This window comes from Adiantum capillus-veneris, chromosome 13, assembly GCF_014529385.1.
Source record: "Adiantum capillus-veneris isolate H3 chromosome 13, ASM1452938v2, whole genome shotgun sequence".
Lineage (NCBI taxonomy): Eukaryota > Viridiplantae > Streptophyta > Polypodiopsida > Polypodiales > Pteridaceae > Adiantum > Adiantum capillus-veneris.
Window position 1 is genome coordinate 103620708 of NC_140943.1, and position 21789 is coordinate 103642496.

A 21789-nucleotide genomic window follows, 5' to 3' on the forward strand; every position below is an offset into this window, starting at 1 on the left:
CTCTATCTGTCGTGCACGAGGATGGAGAGGGGGGATGTTGAGAATATCCATGATTCTACTATCCCGGATGGGTACTGGCTGAAGCAGCCCATCGTAGCGGAAACGTAGCCTCCGAAGAGTATCAAAATCCCGCGGCATGATAGTAGCGCGGTGTGAATGGGCAGCAACGATATATCCATCGCTAAAGAATTCAATGAGGTAATCTTTTGCAATTTCTTGAAGGCAGAGTAGTGCACTGCTGGCCCATCTCATGCCGACTCTCCACTGCTCACAAATCTCTCGTACTACTCGCTAGAAAGGGAGACATGGAATAGCAGGTTGAACGTATCGTTCTATCCTTCGTAGCTCTTGCAGTACACCTCTGTGCGCCTCATATCGGCGTCTTCTTGCTTGAGCATTCAAAGATTCACCTGTTGCCCTCCTAAGTGTGGCCTTTGCACGAGGCATCTCTACAAATAGCATAACAGAAAACGACATTTCATTTGTCAGCACAATGGACTTAAGATTTCAGAAAAGGTCAGTACCAAGCGAATAGGTGCATTGGATAGAGTTTTCCTTCCCTTACATGCTTGGTACTGACCTCAGAAAAGTGTAATAGCAGACATCACTTATATTTTCTGAGGTCGGTACCAAGCATCGGATGTTTGGTGCAAGACCCTCCCACGTCTACCTCTCATGAAAATGCATGGCGGTACCACCGCCTCACAGACCACTCATCAACCAAAACTCAGGCCCTGCTTTTCAGGCATGTCCATCTAGTCTATTTAACCAGGAGTTTTTCAGAACCTCCCTCAAGGTTTTAAAGATCAACTACAGGAATCTTAGGATAGTGGTGATGCCTTTCCAAGGGACACTCCCGCAATGCCAGCAGGACCGCATCTGCGCCCTCCTCATGAGGTCCCCCCTTGGCCCTCCCCTGATGGTACCCTTAGCGTTCTCGATCGACACAACCCAGGAGTGGCTGCTATCAACTTGGGAGTCAATCCTCGAGGTAAGCTACTGGTAATTCTTTACTTTTTGTTCCCAACTTCCAAACTCCTAGTTTGAAGATCTTATTTGCTAAATGCTCTATGCAGGATGCTAGCCTCAAGCTGGAACAAATAAGGATCTACAGGCATAGAGTCTCAATCCTCAAAGACTCTCTGGAAGCAAGAAGGCGTGAAGACCTGCAGAGATTGCTCGCCGAGAATGGCTCTCTAAATGCTATCTATAATTGGCTACAAGAGATGAAGGATGAAGTGGTTGAGCTAGCCAGTAAATATGAGGAAGCCCTAAACTTTGCCAACAAGCTTCGAGAAGAGATAGTCTAGCTATGAAGGAAAAGGATTAACTTCTAACTGGTTATTGCAACCCTAAAACCCCGGAAATTAGTAGGCCACTTGGCCTTTGCGCCTGTCCCTAGTGTTTTCTAACTCAAAACCCCCTACATGGGTGTTAAGTTGTAATTTTGCTTCTCCCTTATAAATTCAAAACGCGTATTTGGTAAAAAAAACCCTAAACCCGCAACAAACAGGGTTTACCTTCCCCTTATTTTCTTAGTACTGACCTCAAAAAAGTGTAATACACCCGAGATTGTGGTTGGTAAATCGTACCGCATGGAAATCTGAGCCCATTTATTACTGGTTGTCCTTGTGAGCGCAGCCCACGTGCATTTTTTGAGTGACCATTTAGAGTCAGACAGATGCCAATCGCCCTTGCAGTCGCAGATCGCTGCTGCCTTTGCCTTTTTTTCACTCTTTCCCTTGGCCACCTCTCATGATCCTGCGTTTAGAGTCAGACGCCAATCGCCCTTGCAGTCGCCATCTCCATCTCCAAGTAGAACAAACAGATCATCGTAGCCTTTGCCTTTTCTGCACTCTTCCCCTTGGCCACCTCTCGTGATCCTGCATTAAGCGACCTCCATTGGGTTGAGTCCTTTGCTGCCACATTGCCATCACCATCGCCACCTTCAAGTTCTTGCTGTCGACGGCCTGCAACATCACCACCCAACTCGGCGCCATTGGATATTGCAGAGACAGGTTCTTTCTCCCTGCCTCTCTCCCCTTCCCGTGTGCTATTAACTATGTGCGCACCGAAGCCACTGCATTAGGGTAAGATTAGAAGTCTCGCACCGCATGGTTGGAATAATTACTCCTTATGTGACCGTGCCTGAGTTTGGGCATAGTGAGTGAGTAGGCCTATATATCTATCACTGGTAACATCAAATGCTCTGTTCTTATCCACCTGTTCTAAATGCTTGGGCCCTTTAGAGATTCTTGGGGCCCCTATTCACTTGGTTCTGACTCAAGTGACGTCACCTTTTATGACATTAGCACACGGGATAGAACCAACCGAATAGAGACCTTGAGGGGTACTTGAGGCTCAATATTTGCTTGGTTATGACACCAAATAGTTTTGGCTTGATTTTTCTTTCAGTCATGGGGATCATAGTCCTAGAGACAGACGTTGTGAGCGAGGATACATGTGAAGAAAAACTATTCACATTCTTATACAATGCCTGTGCTCATCACCGTGCACCAGAACTATCAGGAATGTTTAATGCAGAGGATTATATATTGGTCATTTGAGTACCTACAAACCCATTTGCAATAGTATGAGGCAGTCACTTGTGATGACTGCATGATAGTTGATGGCATGAGATATGTGCACTCAACCGACCATGACCCTGACAAGAGTGCTTCAAGGAGACTAAATCGTTGTCTAGAAAAGTGTCCCTCCAATGCACTGCTTGTACAAGACAGGTGTATGAAGCACTTCAAAAAGTGTCGCTTAGTGGAATTCTACCATGGGTTTGTCTGTTACTTATACTTGCAGATGGATGGTGAGTTAGAGACTTCCCAGTCAACAACATTCAGTAGTTGTCCATTGGCATTGGAGGAAGAGGTAGAGGATGTGGAGGTGCAATTCAACCCTGAAGAAGAGCGGGTAGAGGTATTAAAGAAAACATTTGATGCGGGCTTAACTCTTGCTTCTCTTGAAGATGCAGCAATAGGGTGCAAGCAAGAAAGCCCAAGTAAGGAAGTGACTTTGGCTCTGAATTGCGCTCCCAGCTTTTCTATGGCGGGTGACACCCACTATGTTCTGCTCACAGACATCATGCATGAGCTCAATATACGGGAGGACTACTGCATAGCTGCAATTGCAAATTTTTGTGAGGCGGACATGGGGTTTGTGGATGATGATGGAGTGGACCAACATCTTATTGCTGACACGGCTGTCCGCGACTCACAATTCACTTCAAGGTGGCAACTGATCAAAGATACATTCAATGAAGCGAAGTCCGGAGAGGCCAATTTGCCAACAGATGAGCAGTTTGAATCGACAACAAAACAACTTGGCTTGGAAAACATGGGTAGGCCCGTGGCACCCAGAGATTAGGTAATGAATAGTCTATTCACTTCTGGGGAAGGTCGATGCTGGAAATGGACGAGAATCATATGGTAACTTTTTTCGTGCATTCATATGGTATTGGAGATGGCCCAGTGATAAAATATCATGATCATTTTTTTTGTTGACAGGTGCTAGTGTATGACGATAGTTTCCTTAGAAGAGCGGGAGGCTCATGGCAAGGGCTTGTCACATTGGAGTCCAAGGCAAGGATGCGGCGTTGTCTCGCTACATCGGGCGTTGTCTCACTACATTGGGCATTTCAACCACAAAAAGGTTTGTAGAAACAATTCAAGTACTTGGCAATTGTACTCATCTCACTTACGGCCCATAAATTCATTACAATTTTTATGTAGATCATAATATACCACAAGGAATACTCCGAGGAAAATGCAAAGTTCCCACTGTTTGCAATGAAAGTTATTACAAGATTGTGTGGTGAGCACCCCCTCCCACTAAACGCAGAAAGACTAATTTTGATTGAGAAACAGTTTGCTCTACGCGTATTTGGCATTGGGTATGGGTGCCAAGCACTCAGAGCCCCCTATTTCATGTCCTACACAGCTCAAGCTCTGGCTACAGGGGTTGAAGAACCGGAGATCTTAGATCCATACAACAAGCAATTGTTTTTGAGGGAAATAAGACACTTGATTCCCATGGGGATGCTGCCATCAACAGAGGAACGAGCTCATCTACAGAGCTTTCACATCGAAGAGGTACAAAGTGAGGAAGAAGGAGGTGCATCAAAGAGGATAAAAACGACGGGCTCAAGTCCATCTTCTCCCACTCCTGACTCGTGACTGTCGCCACCTTGCATGGCACTCCCCTACATTTGAAGCTCCCCAAGCCATCTGTTTCTTCTCTTTGCGGATGTGTTGTAAAGACCGTGTAATTTATGAACTCTTAAGAAGTTCTTTCTGCCTTGCTCTATGAATTAGTCGTCTATAAGTCCATTTGTGTAACTCGAATAGGCTATTGGCCTTATCCTTTCCTCCCCATGTCTAGTGTGCTTAAAATAACCTATTCTTGCCATGTAGTGGGTTTTTTCCATGCCTTTTGTGGACCATATTGATAGTGAGCCGTATGTCTTGGCAAAATATGGACCATGGTTGAACAGTATGTGCTGCATTTAAATAAAACAAAATGGTCAGGAGAGTACAATTTAAAATTTTGTTTTGTATACGTAGAATGCTAACCCACCATGTAATGTGTGATATGTTGCCCACCCCACCCTGTAAGGTAAGTCTTTTTCCAATCCAGCAAGGCTGCTTGAAATGATGTGAGCTTACTTTGGTCCCAAGAATGCTGCTCAAGGTAGTGGAAAATTTTATCTAGTGAGTTCCACTCGTTTTCCTTGTGATTTTGGATTGCTCCACCACCAACATTGTCTTTAATCACTTTATGTAACTGTTTCCATTTGTTGAACAGGTTTCTCCTTTCTTCTCTATCTGAATCTTTGAGGCTAAACCCAAGAAACCTTCTTGCCTTCACACCGCCTATCGATGCTTTCCTAGGTACCTTGTAATGACTTTGAGACATCTTAGGGTCCTCTTCAATTTTGACATTGCCTCCATGCAAACCAATGTCTAAGAGCACTCCCTCTAATGCTTTGATCTCTCTTTTCGACTCACTCTATGGCTTTAATCTCCATGCAAAACATATGTACAAATGAACATATGCAAAACATATGTACAAATGAACATATGCGAAACATATGTACAAAACTCTACTCAGAGGAATATCAAGTACTGGTCTAAAAGTTTTATCTTGAAGATGTCTGTTGGGAGCTCTATTCCCTTGCACACTCTCAAGAGATTGTGCATCAGCTATGCAATATAAGCATGGATTTGCCACAGCTGCTTTGTGTGTTATGTTGTACATACACTTAAGAGTCTTTAAGTCACCAGCCATGTGCCATTCCACTATATAGTCACCAAATCCTTCCACTGAAAGAACGGCTCCGTTTCTTTGTTCCCTAATGATAGAAGGAATTTGGGTTTGACTAAAAACCCAATCGAGGATTTCAAAATTTTCCTTATCAACCTGCAGCGAAAAATGAAAACACAAAATCAACAACCAAATAATCAATATTTTTGTTATCATAGAGTGAACAAAGTATACCTGAAATGATCCTAGAGTTAGAATGTTGTTTTTGGATTGCACGCTGAAGTATCGTGGATCCTCTTTCATTATTGATGGATCCAGAGCTTTGTTCATGAGGGTAATGATGACTCTCTCCAGATTCTTGTTCTTCAGGACCTCGCACTCGTTGAGCTTCAGAACAAACTTGAGATCAACGAAGAGGTTGTTGTGCTCGTTAAACTGTACCTCTCTGCCACCCTTGCCTAAGAAAGCTGCTTCAATATGGAATGGTGACCCAAGTTTCTCAAACACCTCATAGTTTACGTGCCGGCGAGAGGCCTTTACATGTGATGGATTTGGCAGAAACGATCCTCTCTGTAGTTTATTTTGAGACTTTTTAGCTAATGCTTTGAAGAGTGCCCTGTATCCCATCTGTGAGATGCCACTCTCATCAAGTATTGCTTGCACTTCCATTGGTTCCAGCTGATTCTTGTTCATGAAGGAGGTAAGGAGCCTCCCTTTCAACTTACAAATTTTTTTTTGAGTTATCATCTCTTCAACTACTTCTTTTGGAACTAGACGGCTGTAATGCACTCCGACATTGAAGCCAGCACCATTCGAGTTTGAATGAAGTAAAGACCTACAAAAAAAGCACCATGTGTTATGATCATGTATAGGAAAGTGTATCCGTTTCTTAGTGAATCACATTGAAGATACAAAATCAGAAACAAACTTCGAGCTACCTTAAAGCTTGTATTCATTTTTTCAGGCCACCACTACCAATCTTCATGTTTTCAATGTTGCACAGATCTCGTTTTCTTTTCCGACTACCAAGCAAGGTGTCTTTCTCTCGCAAACTTGTGATCTTCTTCTCAAGGCCTTTGATTGTCTCTTTATTTGATGAAATATTTTGACAGCATGCTTCATTAAGTTTCTTTAGCTGCATGTTCTCCATCGCCAGGAAGTTTCTTTGCCTTTCCGCATTTAATCCTCTCATTTCCAAATGTTCGGTGTATCCCAATAGCCCATCCTTGCCATCGCCTGTGAAATGTAAGAGGTTAGTGATATTAGCAAAGGGAGGTGGCGCATTTGTCGTAGGGTCCTTTGGATAAATAGACCCATCGGTCTACAAATCCAAATGATGTCCCTTGTTTGTCCTTCTTGTTAGGAAATAAGACGTAGCTAAATAGATAATTGAGTAGATTACTTAATGGAGAGAGACAGATTTATATACACGAGATTATAGAGTAGAGAGAGAGAGAGAGAGTACACACGATATACGTGGTTCACCCAATGTGGGCTACGTCCACGGGAAAGCAGCCACTCAATGGCTTTAGTACTTCAAAACAAGAAGTAGTTTACAAAGGGATTATACGCTTAATGGAGCTCCCGCCTTGCTTCACTCTCACCACCTCACACTCACCTTGTTGCATCAACGTCACACTATGAAATGTGTGTAGAAATGGCTTCCTTCTATAGGACAAAAGGGCTTCCCTCTCTTATGAGAGACAGCCATGTGTAGCCGCCCTTGTGCGAATAAGTCCAAATCGGACCCTCCAATCCGCCCATGTGTGGCCGCCCTTGAGAAGACAAGTCCGCTTTTGAATTCCGCCACCGGCCACCGGCCATTGACTTCCGACCACCGGCCATCGGCCATTGACTACCGGCCAACCGACCGGTTGTTTTCCGACCACTTTTCGGCCGCCATCCGGCCATAATATTCCGACGAAAAAGAATATTCCGGCGGGAAAAAAAGGCTCGGGGGCCTCCGCCCCCGAGGCCTTTAAAGTTGCCCCTGATTCTTGTCCGTGAAAATTTTGATTTTCCTTCACGCACGATGGCTTCTCCTCATAATGGGGGCCTTACAAATGTGCGCTTTTACCACATAAAATTACAAGGGTAAATCAGGCTCCATACTTAACACTTCTAAGCTCTTTCTCCCGTTGAGATAAGAAAGACTCCCTCCTATGTTTCTGCAACGGTGCGTACTCTTGCAATACATCAACATGAAGATGATGTGTGTTCTTTCTTTGGGTAAGTGTTAAAGATGAAGGGCCTGAGGATTGCAAGTTCAAATTGGTGTTTTCATCAGGAAAAGAAGTGTTCTCCATTCCTAGAGTTGATAGCGAAAAAGACAGAGACTCGAAACTCATGAAATATCTCAGGTTTTGGGAGGGAAGACCATATTCTCAAGTTTAGAGTTGATAGAGTTCGTGTGGCTTATGTTTCTGGAGGGAACGCTTCTAAGTTGGTATTTCAAATTATTAGTCATACGGTTAGTTGGATTCTTGACAAGAGAACGAAGGATAAGAATGATAAAGACGGTGGCTACCTACCAAAGAATGTCATTTTGGCTTTTTGTTGCGCAAAAAAGTATCACATAAAATTCACAATTTAACATTTTCATTTTCTCTCTCTAAGCCGACGTGGCACTTCTTACAGGGCCCAAAAGTGATTCACCCCAACTTTCTCCTAATGCTACATCTAGGTCCATAGCTCCATAATATAGGAATTTATTTGGGACAATGAGGCCCAAAATTCTTTGCTCTTACATGGCCTTGTCATGTCTCTGAAGAGAAAAATGAGCTTATTCATCCAGCTTGAAGTCAAACAAAGCATATTAAAAAATGTAATAAAACCAGATCATATGCATACCTAGAGTGCAAACAAAACATTCACTTATAGTCACGTGCACTTTGCAAATTTGAAAGAAACAACTGGAAGAACAAGAAGTACAAAATGGTAACTGTGGGTGCTGCCTTTGCAATCCAAACCCCTTGATTAGCTTCGTGTTCAAAAATGTTTGGAATCAATTGAGAAAGTTGAATTTGTCCACTACTTTTGGGTAGATTGTGGACTTCTTTCCTTGAAAGTACAATTGTGCTAAGCTCAAATCATGTCTGTCAACACTGATGGAGTGATTATGTATTAGAAGGGTCATATCCCTAAGAATGCCACTTGTAGAGGCCTAATTAGTGTTGCAACTAAGCAACATATCTTCTTTAGTTGGAATCTTATTCACAAATAAGTCGTGACAGAATCTTCTCCCTCCATGAACAAAGGGGAAAGATGTCAAATACCTTCAAAGAAAATAGTCATATTGGATTTTCTCAAGTTTTTATAGAAGAGATTACTTGTTGGAGACTCTCTTAATGCATTTATGTATTCCTATGAATCAATTGCTTGATAACTAGGACATGCCTACTTTCTACCCAGATACCATCATTGGGACCTTGTGCATAGATCCAATGATGGATTGTGCTCACTGATGTATACATATACAACAATTGGAAGCCCATCTACCAATTGCAAATCTTTGTGGATAGAGTAGATGATGGTATTGAGGAAGCATATACATTGATTGGGTGGCTATACTATCATCTTATTCACATGCCATGTATGCATATTAGAAAAAATGATTGGTAAGCCCTTGGTTTCAATGGGAGTCTCAGCCTTTTGAGCTACTGATATACATGCCTTGCACGATTACATGGGCATGGATACATCACAGTGCGTCATTGCCAAAACTTAAATTGTGAGCTTATATCCACTTAGTGCCAAATATGTGTGACATTATCCTTGATTTGAAGGCAATGGATAGTACCTTGGTATAGAATAGAAGCCTTGCTTCACATGAAAGTTGGCAAAGCACTTTGCTTTGCACAATGGAGGAATCTTTTGCAAATTAAAAATGTACTAACCTTGTTGCCTCTTTGAGAGCAATTGTCTTTGCTTGAGGTAATGTAGAGCTATCGGATGTACCCAACATGCCATCGTGGATTGGGTCATACCAACCTCTAAGAGAAAATCAAGTTGACATGGTGGCAAGTTTCTCAAATTCTGTATGCTAATAGCATATTCCAAACTTTGGAAATTTCTATTCAAGGTTCGCTGAAGTGAAGCCTTGCTTTGCATAATTTTATCAAAAAGATGAGACAGAATGCAACGAGCACTCATAGCTAACATGTGCTCCTAGTGACACACATATGTCAATGCAAAAAAAGTCGACCTTGTCGAGTTTTTGGAAAGAAAATCAACCTTTCCAGATTGTACATCTTATTGAGAATCCTTAGATTTCCCAATCTTGAAATAGATAGCTCAAGAAGCTTAGCTATCAGATTTCATCTCACTGGTGCTAGAATATTACCAAACTTGGTTCTATCTAGTACTAGATTTTCCTAAGAATTTGACATTATTCACTCCATTTTGGAAGTGAGCCATATTGTTTTTGTTACAATTAGGTTTTGGAGACCCTAGTGTGCATCACTTGTATTTGGTCACCTAAATTTTCAAATAGAAAGTTGTAGCTTGGATCCATTTTCTTGCACCAAATTCTCACAATATTGTACATGAACTTATGCAAAGAATTCTATAGTGCCAACTTTTGGTACTAGTTAGCTCCCTTATGGTACTGGTTAGCTCCATTTTGGTACATGAGCTTATGCAAATAATTCTATAGTAAAAGTTAAATTGTATTGCTTGTCATCCCTTTTTCGGGGCCGAGCGTGATTCTTAATACGATAACACCTTCTGAAAATATTTAAATCCTTCACTGAAAACAAAGGTATGAAGCTAGAACAATTGAAATTTTGGAGTGCGGGCTCATTGTGATGAAGCCATTGGTCCATAAAAGGGCCGAAGTTGGTTTTAGAAGGTGAGCATATTTAAATAACGATTTGATAGTCAAGGGTCGAATTTCTTGTACTAGTGCATTGGGTATATAAAGATCCTTGAAGTCTTACATTTTTAACCATCATAGATTTGAATTGATATACATTGTCAGTGTACAATATGAGAGCTATAATCCTTAATTCAATGAAATTAGATTTTATATATTGAACTTGATGCATAAGGGGGCTACAATCCTTGATTGGGTACAAGTAGTCCACAATTGTGTAATTGTATCGACGATTGCATTGCATTGGTTTATATAGGATGTGCATTATGTATTGTGAAATATTGTTAGTGCATGAGATGTCCAATCATAGATATATTGATTTCATGTGTATTTTGCAAATAATTATCATCGTTCCAATGTGAAAAATTGATTATTCTTTGTAGCATGTAAAAATAGATGTGTCTAGTTGTTTTCAAATCACAGAGGATGTATAGCTAATCATTATATTTATAATTGCATTGAGAATTTCATAGCATTGTTGTATGCATAATGCTATGTAGAAAGTACATTGCAAATGTGTATGTTCACTCACAACATATGTGGTCAATATGAAGATTGACTAGAGTGCATTGCAAATCTCATATTGTGTAGATTTGATTGCTTTCTTAGTGATTGTTTTTCTAATATATATTGCAAAGGATATTTTTTTAAAAAAATAGAAAGAGGAATTGATACTGAAGAGGTCGTAGGAAACATTCCCAGCTAGAAGTTCAAAAATCTAGATGGTGTGAACATCTCTCGCACAGGTAGCTCTAGTAAATGTAGCCGGGTTTGCTCAGTGACGCGTGATAGCATCACGTATAGAAGGTCAGGGGCGAAAACTTCTTTTACAATGAGCAAGACGTTGGAGTTGATTGTTGCGCCTTGGGACTTGTGTCCAGTCATAGCGTAGGCGAGAGCTAGTGGGAATGTGGATTTATGGTACCAGTGCCCATTGAATGTCCGTCTGCTATGCTTTGACCATTGAAGTGTATGTTCCTGTTTGGATGTGTCGAGTGTGACTTTGATTTCTTTGACACCTCCCTCTTCATCTTGGAGGATTCCGTCTACGCAACATAGTGATCCATTGGCTGCTCCAATTGTTAAGTCTATGTTCTCTGTTATTATCGCCTTTGCTCCTTCTGCTATTCTATCAATTGCATGGAAGTAGAGATCTTCAAGCCATGCTTGGAGATCAGGGACGTTGTGTGCATTTTTCTTGAGGCTGATTTGGATGATGTGACTATGCCGATGGAAGCGTTCCAAGAGAAGGTTATTATAATATCGAGGGTCACTCTTGTGTGTGCAAATGATTGTCATATTCCTATCGATGTGTTGCTCTATTTGATCTTGCGTTATGATGCGATCACCGAGCACATCGTGGATCTCTTTCTTTGTGGGGAGCCTCACTCTTATTGTATTGAGGAACTCTATGAAAGAGATATATTTTGCATGGCGCACTGAGCAAGACATAATGTACGTAGTAGCAGTGGACCAATAAGTGGAGCTTGTGATGTGTCATGAGTAGCAATGATCACTTTGATGCCTACATACCGGCGGAAACTGTGCCAAATCATCGAACAAGAAGAGCTTTTTATCTTTGAATGGGTCTAGCAGTGTGCCGTTGGTGACATTCACAATTTGTCGTACTATGAGATCAAAAAGTTTGCTTTGTCAACACAAAAATATCGTCTATGATAATCGTGTCTGCTTCTTTGATACTGACGTATCTGTCATCAGTTTTGGAGATTGAGAGGGGATACTGTTGTGTGCGCACTGGTATCTTGAATTGGTAATGGACAGTTGTTGCGATGCTGCTTAACCTCCTGGCCACTGCACCAGTCAAAGCAGCGAGTGTGACAGTTTTCCCTTGCATTATGAGTTGGCTTGTGATATATCTTGTGAGGAAGCTTTTGCCACTGCCAGGAGTGCCTGTGATCACATGCAGACCACCATTTGCTGTTGTGAGCTTCTTGTAGATCTCTGCTTGTTCAGATGTCAGTGACGCATTCTGGACGTTTTGAAGCTCGTTTAGAAGGACAGAGATACGAGAAGTCGTGTCCTGTTGCTCGTAGTCTGTTTTCACATCTGGAGATTGAAATGAGGCAGCCTTTGTTGAGGATGTCTTTTGTAGTATCATGTTGTGAAATTGGTGTGTTCGATCTGTCGTGAGAATATTTCGTTGTGTATACTCTGTGATGTACATCTCAAGGTCCTCATCTGTCAAAATAAAATTTCTAAGTTTGCACTCAAGATAGTATGACCTAGATGTGTTCTTCGGTGAGAGCAGCTGGGATTCGTTTCTGAAGGTGATTCTCTTTAGCAGCACGTTGTAAAAGAAAGCCTCTGGATGATGCCCTGGGTGGAAGTCTATGAAACGGACCAGTTAGTGTTGCTGCTCCAGCGATTGGCCGTAGGTGTTTTCCTCTAAAATACTTTTTTTCCCTTCGTCACTGTGTAATTCTTGTGGAAGTCATAGAAGGTAAGATTCTCCAGACTTTGTGGTCGTGCGCAGTACAGATCGACAGGGTGCAGCACGACATCATTGTTGTGAGAAATGATTCGTTGTCGTAGTGCCGGGGGTGATGAGTCGACGTATTGGACGGTGTCACTCTTTGAAATGATTGGGATTTGCAAACAATTTAATGCCACTTCTGTTGCTGAGATAGGCTTCGACAGTAAAGAGGCTGAGATCAGCTTCAATTTCACAGTGTCAAGGCCACCTAGGCCTAAGCGCTCTGCATCTTCTGAGCGGATGTTGAGATGGCCCATTGGTTCAGTTTTGAGTGCATACTTCGGGAGGTAAGAGGACAAGGATGAATTGGAGACCCACTGTATATTCATATGTGCACCCCATAGTAGAAGCAGTGTAGGGTGGTACGGTACAACATTTTTGTCTTCATGCCGGGGCCTGAAGTATTGCCATCTGTGATTTTGTTCGTTGAAGACTGGGTTTGGATTTGGTTGCGCATGAAATGGGAAACCGTTTTTACATACTCCATCTCTTTGACCATGGTAACAACCTGAGCACGAGTTGTCGGAGGAGGTTCACTTCTGGAAAAACCACAGTGCTAGTTTCTGGCGGGATGTATGCGGTTATCTCAACAAATATTTGCTCTTTGTCTTCTTCATGCATCCATAGTATGACATGAGCATGTAGTGATCCTCTATTTTGGACCTCATATCTAACCAAGTGGTGTTGCACACAGCCCAACACACCTTTCGCAAGTATATATTTGGACATAAGCATTTGGAATTTAGTGTGGAAGGTGAGGGTGCATTCGAATGGGTAGTCTGTCCAAGTGAAGGAGGCGTTCAAATGACGTGCAATTAGCTTGATCGTGTCAATCTCAGGCCATCTTGTGTCTGTGACCTCATCAGCAGTGAAAGTCAAGAAGAAATCAAGCATTCCCCATTCGTTCACCATTGCTATCAAGTCCTTTAGGTTCTTGCGGTTCCACGATCAGGAGCCTCGCATGCTCGAAGGGGCGCTGTACCGAAGCACATGTCTCACAGTATCCTCATCATGCTATACGATTGGCCTTCTTGTAGTTGTCAATGTCCCTTTGCAACAAGCTCATGTGTGTATTGTTAGCCAACATAAGAGCCTGCTTTAGTTGGTACATTATGAGCAGGTATGGCTTGTACAGGGTGTAAACAGAGAACAGAGTCGATGCACGTATCTTTACATATATACTAAAGTTGATTTTACCATCATATTGGCCTTTCTTGAAAGGGAACAGGAATGTAAACACTGCCATCTCTATTGTGATGTCATTCATGGAGCTTGATGCAGCAGGCATGCCGTTGGGCTTGAAAGTAACTGTTCTCTCAAGCAATTGTTGACGGCCACGGAGCTGTAGAGAAGCAAATTCGTAAGTATCGCTAGCGGTGAATGCTCTTCTCCTGGCTAGTTCAACGATGTTTTCGATGATACCAAACATCAAACTCGTGTCAAGTTGTGCCATCAGTGCAAACGGTGCGTTGTCTTGTTGGTGCTGAATGATCTTGCTCACACTATCTTGACTTAGTATGCAGAGGCCAAGCTTCTTATTCGGTCATTCAGCCATCGACATGTACTTTTGTAGTACGAAGTTGTTCTTAAGGGACATAAATGCAAGTATGTCTGCCACTTGTGATGTAGCTAGGTCTTGCTCTATTAAGGTTGTTCTATGATCTTTACTCCATGATAGCAGAGGGTTATCTAATATTGAACGTCTGTCTAGTGTACCACGTGCAATTGTTGTCACTGTTGAGATGGCATTGATAGATATGTCAATGACGCTCAGTAGCTGTATGTGAAGCTGATTTCCGTTTAGTATTCTTCTTGTGTAGTCTGGAAGTAACGGCACACAATATCTGTGACGTGCACTTGAGTTCTCACAAGCGGAGCACTGCACCCATTGTGTTTCTATTTGTGTAGCCTCTAAGCTGGATACCAGTAGACTACTAGCAAACATTGCAACCAATGTCTCGTCTGAAGCTCGAGTATAATGAAAAGAGGCACTTCTTTGGATGAAAACTACACCACAAACAAAGCATATGCTTAAAGGTCTCAATGTCGTTGCTATTTCTGAACTCCATCGGTGTACTAAATTGACGATATCAATCCATGATTGTGAGCATGGTAGAAATATAGCCTTCTTCTTCATTGAAGTGCGATGTCTCGCTTTCGATCTGCTGAGGTGTATCCTACGCTTTCGGTGATGGTCCATTGAAGGCTTCAGTCGGACTCAATCTTAATGGTTCAATGCGATCAGAACCTTATGATATTTAGTTACTAGTCACGGCTAAGCAACGGACAGTTCAAGCATTTGAAACAACTAGTACCTAGTGCTGGATTGCGCTGTTGTGGGGTTTCGGACTGAGAAGAGGCAAGCGGTAGCTGATTTCTTGAATGTCCCTTGCAAAGAATAAGTACGAAGCGTTAGAAAAGTAATAGCACAATGTTTAAGGTTCTGAGAGTAATCTCATTATTTGTATATGTTCTTTATCTCTTATGTTATAGAAAAAAAAGAAAACGTGTTGGTGTCCCTGCACGGGGGAGTTTGCACAGTCCTCCCCAATTTTTATAATACGAGGGAACGTGCCATTCCCACAGCAGCATGCAATTTTTGGTGTGTTCCTTTTTACTGTGTCCTCAGCGTTCAAGATTAAAATGTGGCACTTTGTACTCACCGCACGTTGGAATATGTCGCCGTTGCAAATGTAGAGGAGTTATGTCCAAGTTTCTCTTGATCTATCTGCAAACAATGAAACACGGTAGAGTTAGTCCATAAGTAGTTGTGCCTGCAAAAACAAGATGAGTAAGGTAGTTGAAGGTAGACATACAAAGATAGCTGCTATAATTGCTAGTGACACCCCTTTATCCTCAGCATGGACACCCCCTACCCGTGCATAATAACTCTCCCCTCCTAGACGTTGGACAAGGTGAACATGGTCTCAAAACATTAAATTAGTTATCCATGCAAGATGCACTAGCAAGTAATGAAGATCTACAAGATAATTGGCAGCATTGTTAAACGAGGAATCACCAAGCAAAAAATAAGAGCTGATAAGAGGTATTTGCTAGTAGTGTTGTGCGCTGTGACTAGCCTTGGTCTGCTAACGCCATCTGTGTACTCCATGTCCCTCAAGGTCCTCCAACTACTCCTACCGAAAACATGCAGTAGATCGTATTGCACCAATGCTACTACCACACCCTGCATCATCGCCACAAACCTTGGAGCATTGAATTTTCGAGAGATAAATAGTGCAAAGGGGGACAAAAAATTGCACAAGATCTGATTGGAAAAGCCAGCAATGCATTGTCACCCAGTTGAGCCCCTTAGAGCTCGTACGTATCCACAACGATAATCACCTACACTTGCATGTTCACGGCTACTCTAGAACAGGAGCGCAAGAAGTAGATTTCGAGAGTATTGCTCTTTGTCGAGTTGCAGGCCCGAACTCAAGAACGCAAGAAGCATATTTCGAGAGTATTGCTCTTTGTCGAGTTGTAGGCCCGGACTAGCTCTGTGACACCTTGATTTGTAGAGCCTCTTCGTCATCCCAATCCCCTTACCGGCTTTTGAGCATCTTGACATTGTTCATGAAACGAAATCTAACTCTGTGGCACCTTGATGACAATGATGAGACGTGTGTTTTATTTCAGGCCAGGACTAGCTCTGTGACACCTTGATTTATAGAGGCTCTTTGTCATCCCAATCCCCTTACCGGCTTTTGAGCATCTTGACATTGCTTACGAAACCAAATCTAGCTCTCCAGTGTGCTTACCGCAGAACCATGAACAGCTCTCGGCTATCACAGAAGCTTGAGAAATTATGGCACTATGCAAATTGGGTGCGGGTGCAAAAACTGCTAGACGGAAAACTCCAAAATGCACACGCCTCGATGAAGAGGCATCAGGTATTGCCATAAGTCTACAAGCTGTGAAGCAAACTCTCATTCCCTTTCTATGGCCTTTTACACAGTCACAGTCTTAATAACGAGCTCAACGCTGCAGTCGCGCCGAGCTAAACTCTCTTGTAAATCGTATCACACTTATTTTTTCCTCCCTTGCCAAGCTCCCCTCTGATGTTACGTTCACTGATGAAGCTCCCATCACCAAAATAGGCTTGGAGCGAGCTAGCGAGGTTTTGCAATTTATCACAGGATCAACCAGTTTTAGGGCACCACGGCTCTGTCTAGTGGGTATAGTGGGCCAAGGTGGGCTTGTCAAAGAGACGCTCTTGGCTCACATTTTATAAGAGCTGCAACAATCGCAATGTGCATTCAATTGTGTGGCACATGTGGAGTTTGTGAATGAAAACCCTAATAGTATGGGGATCAGAGAGACGCAATCATCCCTGCTGTGGAAATTAGGAGGTCAAGCCACATACTTCCAAAGTGTGCTGGCGGGGAAAGGAAAATTGAAAGAAAGTCTGGAAACTCTACAAACATCAGGAGCATCTGTATGCATCGCCATCGACAATGTCTGGAGAGCAAAAGACTTGGAAGATCTGCTTCCTGCAAGATTTGCAACTCTTCTGCCATCACTCCATATTTGCATCATAATCACATCATAAGCGACGAGTACAGTGGACATGCTGAGTTCTCACTGAGGGGAAATCCTCAAGTTCTGACATTCAAGCACCATATCTGTAGAGCCACGTGCACTCAAAAAAGAGGCGATTACCCTCTGACTGCATCGTATCAATAGAGGTATTTTCCATGTACGTGGCAATGAGATCGGCAAACATCTTGCATTTGATATATGATGATTTCCTCAGACAAACAAATTACCCATAGCTACTGAGAAAATCGATCTTGCAAATACACAACAGCACACTGAGAGTTCATGTTAAGGCCGATCAGAGTCACCCACGAGCATAAGTGAAGTAGTGTGATCCTTACAACCTTACAAAAATATGACTAAAACCAAGAAAAGAGGCCATAATAGCTAAGAAGCAGATCGAGATGCATAGATCTTGCCTACAGTGTGGAGGAGTGCGACAGCTGCAATGAAGCAGACGCTCATGCCGAGGACAAAGGTGGGGTTCATCTTGACGCCAGGGGCATCGTCTGTGTAGAAATGCAGCATGTTGCTACCGCTGGCACTTCCATTGCCAAGGGACGTGCTGCCTGCACCGCTTCCCCCAACCCTTCTCCTGCGAGCTCCCATGGTTCCTCGTGGTCCAGCTCCTGTTGGCGCAGACATGGCTGATGACGAAGGAGAAAGAAAAGGAGACGATCATGACACTCCCACCTTCCATCCCATTTTGTGGAACATGGTGCTTCAGCCAGCGCGCGTAGAACTGCCGCAGACTATGGAGCAATTGTGGATGAGAGAGAGAGAGAGAGAGAGAGAGAGAGAGAGAGAGAGAGAGAGAGAGAGAGAGAGAGAGAGAGAGAGAGAGAGAGAGAGAGAGAGAGAGAGAGAGAGAGAGAGAGAGAGAGAGAGAGAGAGAGAGAGAGAGAGAGAGAGAGAGAGAACATAAGGCTACGAACGTGCCTGTGGAGAGAGAACCTGCCTCTGGAGAAGATCAACCTGCCGTCAATCGTGCGCACTGTCAACCTCTGAACCGCTCCGCTGTTTACTTTTATTCCGCGTAGCTTTTGACGGCGCAAGAGCTTTTGACAGGAGTTTTTTTTAGCGCTAGAAAGCGACTCCACGTGGGTGAATGAGAGGGGAGATTTGTGATTTTCTCCACTATGCTAACGAAGTAAAGATAAACATATCAAACTTTCTAAATCTAATCTTCAAGATGTCTTGGATGTAGCCAAAGTATTCAAGCTGGCTAGTCTCTGTATTCTCATCCCTGACACCACTCCTACTTTTTTGGATGAAGCTTTCCCTAACACCACTGTCGAAAGTGACCTTTGTTTGTTGATCTGTTGCACTCTGAAGTGTTTCCCATGCTGGCCACAAAGCTCCATATTTGTGATACTGCATCCACAAAATTGAAACAAACTAAAAGTTATTAAAGCAAACTAGTCTTCATGTGGAGCTTTGTACATGCAGTTGTGAAATATACATGCCAAGCGCAACCCCTTGACATCTCCTCTTCATCTTCAGTAAATCAAAAATCCATTCCTCTTTGCCTCTAAGAGTGTCGCATCTAACCACCGCCCAGTTGGAAAGTTAGGCAATTTTTGAAGATGATCTGGAATAGGAAGGTTTCTAGTGGCACGGTTGCGCTTGGATTGAAGGCGATCTGTCAATCATTGTTGCTTTTCCCCTTCATACCTCTCTAGGCAATTTTGCATGATGTCTGAGTTGAGAAGGAAAAATCTCATAACCTTTTCTCGCATTGTGATGTCCATCTTCCTAACAATGCCTTGTCCTTGCGGCTTGTCCCCTGTCACCTTGACGTTGACCTCAGTAATCCACATTCGGGGCATCTCTGGATCAATTGAGACAAAAAATTCACTGATGAGGACAAGAGACTCTTGTACAAGCCATCCTTTGGCCATGCTACCCTCGGGGCGAGCCCTTTGATGAACAAACCCCTTTAAAGTCTTCATAAATCTCTCCAAGAAGAGCATCCACCTGCTATGGACCGCCCCAACAACTGCAACTTCATCAACCACATGCATTTGGATGGTAAGAATGTTTGTTGGAAAGTACTTCTCCACCATGCACACTGCTTCAATAGCATTTAAGCGTGCTGCATCAATGCTATCTTCTCTTATCTCTTTTGAACTGATCCAGTGTGCCAACTCATTGATTTTGTAGATTGTTTTTTCTAATGTCATATATCAAACAACCCTTTATGGAAATTGGTAAGATGAACTGTAAACATTTGTGTCAATCGTGGGACTTAAGACCACTGAGATTTTCATCTCTCGTAAAAGTTGTTTTCAAACATCGCATGCACCCTGTGGGAGTCTTGAATGAAGCTTTAGTCTTCTTCACTTGTTGCTCTTTTGTGTGACTCAAAACCCATGGACCTTTTGGTATAGCAAATTTTCCATTGGGTTTAAATCAAGGCCACATCTCAGGCATTCGACCCACACCGTGCAGGTCATCTCTTTCGTCCTTGCTCTCCCTTTTCGCAGTGATGGTTTTCCATATGATCTCTCCCACATTCTTGAAGATGTGCATTGGGTTGAGCAAATGATTAATCAATAGGTCACTCCAGTACAAGAGTTCATGGAAAATAGAAAGTCTTTTCATTCCAGGTGGCATCCAATCTCCCTCTCCAGCCACATGTTTTTCCAATCGCTTGCTTTCGGTGGATGCATGTCATGTTTGCATATGTTTGGTCCACGTAGCTCATGTACTTTAGGAAAAAATCTACCATGCTCCTCGTAAACTGTCTTGTTTAAATGCTGAGAGCGGTAGAAGCCAAGTCCAGGACCACATTTCGGACATGCATGATTTCCCGAGTAACTCAAGCCTGAAACATCACAAAATAAAAATATAAAAGCATTGGCATAGCCATGAATCACATGCGTGTGAGGGTTTTAAAGGCACTTACCTGAGCACTCACCGAATCTTGGCCAATCATGCATGGTCCACATGAGAATTCCTTGCACATGTACATTCCATCGTTTGATTGGTTGGGACATATCAACCACATCGATTCTTGTCCACAAGATTTGGAGCTCTTCTATAAGTGGTGCCAAATAGACGTCCATGTTCTTTGCTTTGTACTTTCCTGGGATGATCAATGACAACAACAAAGGGCCCTTCTTGATTGCGAGCCATGGTGGAAGATTATAATTAACCAGAAAAATAGGCCACCTACTCCATGATGAAATTCGTAATCCAAATGGGTTTACTCCATCCATTGCCAGACCAAAGCAGATACATCAAGGCTCGTTCTTAAATGTAGGCCAACTTTTCTTCATGTGCTTCCATGCACGAGAGTCAACAAGTACCCGCATCATATCATCTGTCGATCTAGTATTTGAGTGCCATGTCATCAAAGTGGCTATGGACTTGCACTTGAACATACTCTTTATTCTTGGAATGATAGGAAAGTGTCAAACGACCTTTGCAGCGATAAATTTTCCTTGTGTGTCCTCCCTGTACCTGTTTGATCCACAATTGGGACACTATTCCAAGTTTGCATACTCATTGCAAAAAAGTATACAATCATTAGGACATGCAAGTATTTTCTAATAATTCAAGCTTTTTAGCGGCTGGATGGGTAGGGGACATGTGATTCCCTTTTGGAAAGATTTGCTCATTGAGCAGCCTGTCGTTACATGAACAAGTAAGCCCTTTGATCACTTTATATAAACTGTAATTTGCACGTTACCATGCTTAGGATAAAACGTGTTTACTTGAAAAGCTCTGTGACTGAGGCATGAGACCAACCGTAGATAGACTACAAATTAAGCATTGCGAACGTGGTACAAAGAACTGAGATTTTTGCACCAGTGTAGAGCGGCATGCATGGACGACTTTGCATCATCTCGCCTTCTTCATCGTTGCTATCATGCCATCGATATGAACGGGATGACTGAGGTTGGTCCACAGTACTGCGTTCAATGTTATCACCTTCTATGTTGGAATCCATGTCAAAGAACCCGTCCAACATCTGCTCCATCTCTACTTCTTGAAATGCCGCATCAGTATTAGTTGGGAGGACTCAGTCGATGGCTGCTCGTTTGAAAATCGTCTTCTCTGGGATGAAGTTGGAGCAGTATCTACTTGCGAAATTTGACCTTTAATCTCTAAACCATGCCGATTGATAACGCAGGTCTTGTAGTTGCTCTATCAAAAAGAGACTGTGATTGCATATGTGTTTGTCGTAGATTTTTCTTTTTCAAAAGATCTTATGCTTGCAATGCGCACAAGGACATGCCATCCTATCATCCATACTTTATCTACCAATGATGCAACAAATAATTAAAACACTCTACTTGTTATAACTACACACTACTAAGTACATGACAATACATGACAACCTCACATTCTCTAGCCAGGCCCGATCCCCCCACACCTCGATCTAGAGGTGCACGAAGATTAGGACCACAGGGTAATAATCTCGTCTTTATTGGTCAATGACTATATATTAAGGTTCTTGAAGTCTGTGCACACTTTTGAAGTTCGATTGCATTTTTTCTACTATTAATTTGACGCTAGCTCTAACCTAACCTATAATCTAACCTAACTTATAACATAAACCTAACCTAACTTATAACCTAAACCTAACCTATAACCTAACCTA

The 21789-nt window shown here is 42.6% G+C and overlaps 2 protein-coding genes and 1 pseudogene across 2 annotated transcripts; all 3 read right to left on the reverse strand.

Moving 5' to 3' along the window:
• Positions 1–10849: 10849 nt before the first annotated feature.
• Positions 10850–11599, reverse strand: LOC147444556 (uncharacterized). The gene has a single exon (XM_086528118.1). It carries the CDS (start codon positions 11597–11599, stop codon positions 10850–10852), a length of 750 nt encoding a protein of 249 aa, XP_086384244.1.
• A 3357-nt stretch (positions 11600–14956) lies between these two features.
• On the reverse strand, positions 14957–17213 carry LOC147444557 (uncharacterized). The gene is made up of 3 exons (XM_086527884.1): positions 17067–17213; positions 15305–15369; positions 14957–15029 (listed from the first exon to the last, which is right to left on the reverse strand). Exons 1-3 carry the CDS (start codon positions 17211–17213, stop codon positions 14957–14959), a joined length of 285 nt encoding a protein of 94 aa, XP_086384010.1.
• A 354-nt stretch (positions 17214–17567) lies between these two features.
• On the reverse strand, positions 17568–17825 carry LOC147444558 (protein transport protein Sec61 subunit beta pseudogene; annotated as a pseudogene).
• Between the last annotated feature and the right edge of the window lie 3964 nt (positions 17826–21789).

Excerpts from the sequence above, each read along its gene's own strand:
- LOC147444557 (XM_086527884.1), bottom strand. The coding sequence starts at position 17,213 with ATGTCCACTGTACTCGTCGCTTATGATGTGATTATGATGCAAATATGG. Across the intron at positions 15,370-17,066 it reads TGCATACAGATGCTCCTGAT|ATAGATCAAGAGAAACTTGG; the intron begins GTTTGTAGAGTT and ends CATTGTTTGCAG. Across the intron at positions 15,030-15,304 it reads GCGACATATTCCAACGTGCG|GGACATTCAAGAAATCAGCT; the intron begins GTGAGTACAAAG and ends ATTCTTTGCAAG.
- LOC147444556 (XM_086528118.1), bottom strand. The coding sequence starts at position 11,599 with ATGTCTTGCTCAGTGCGCCATGCAAAATATATCTCTTTCATAGAGTTC.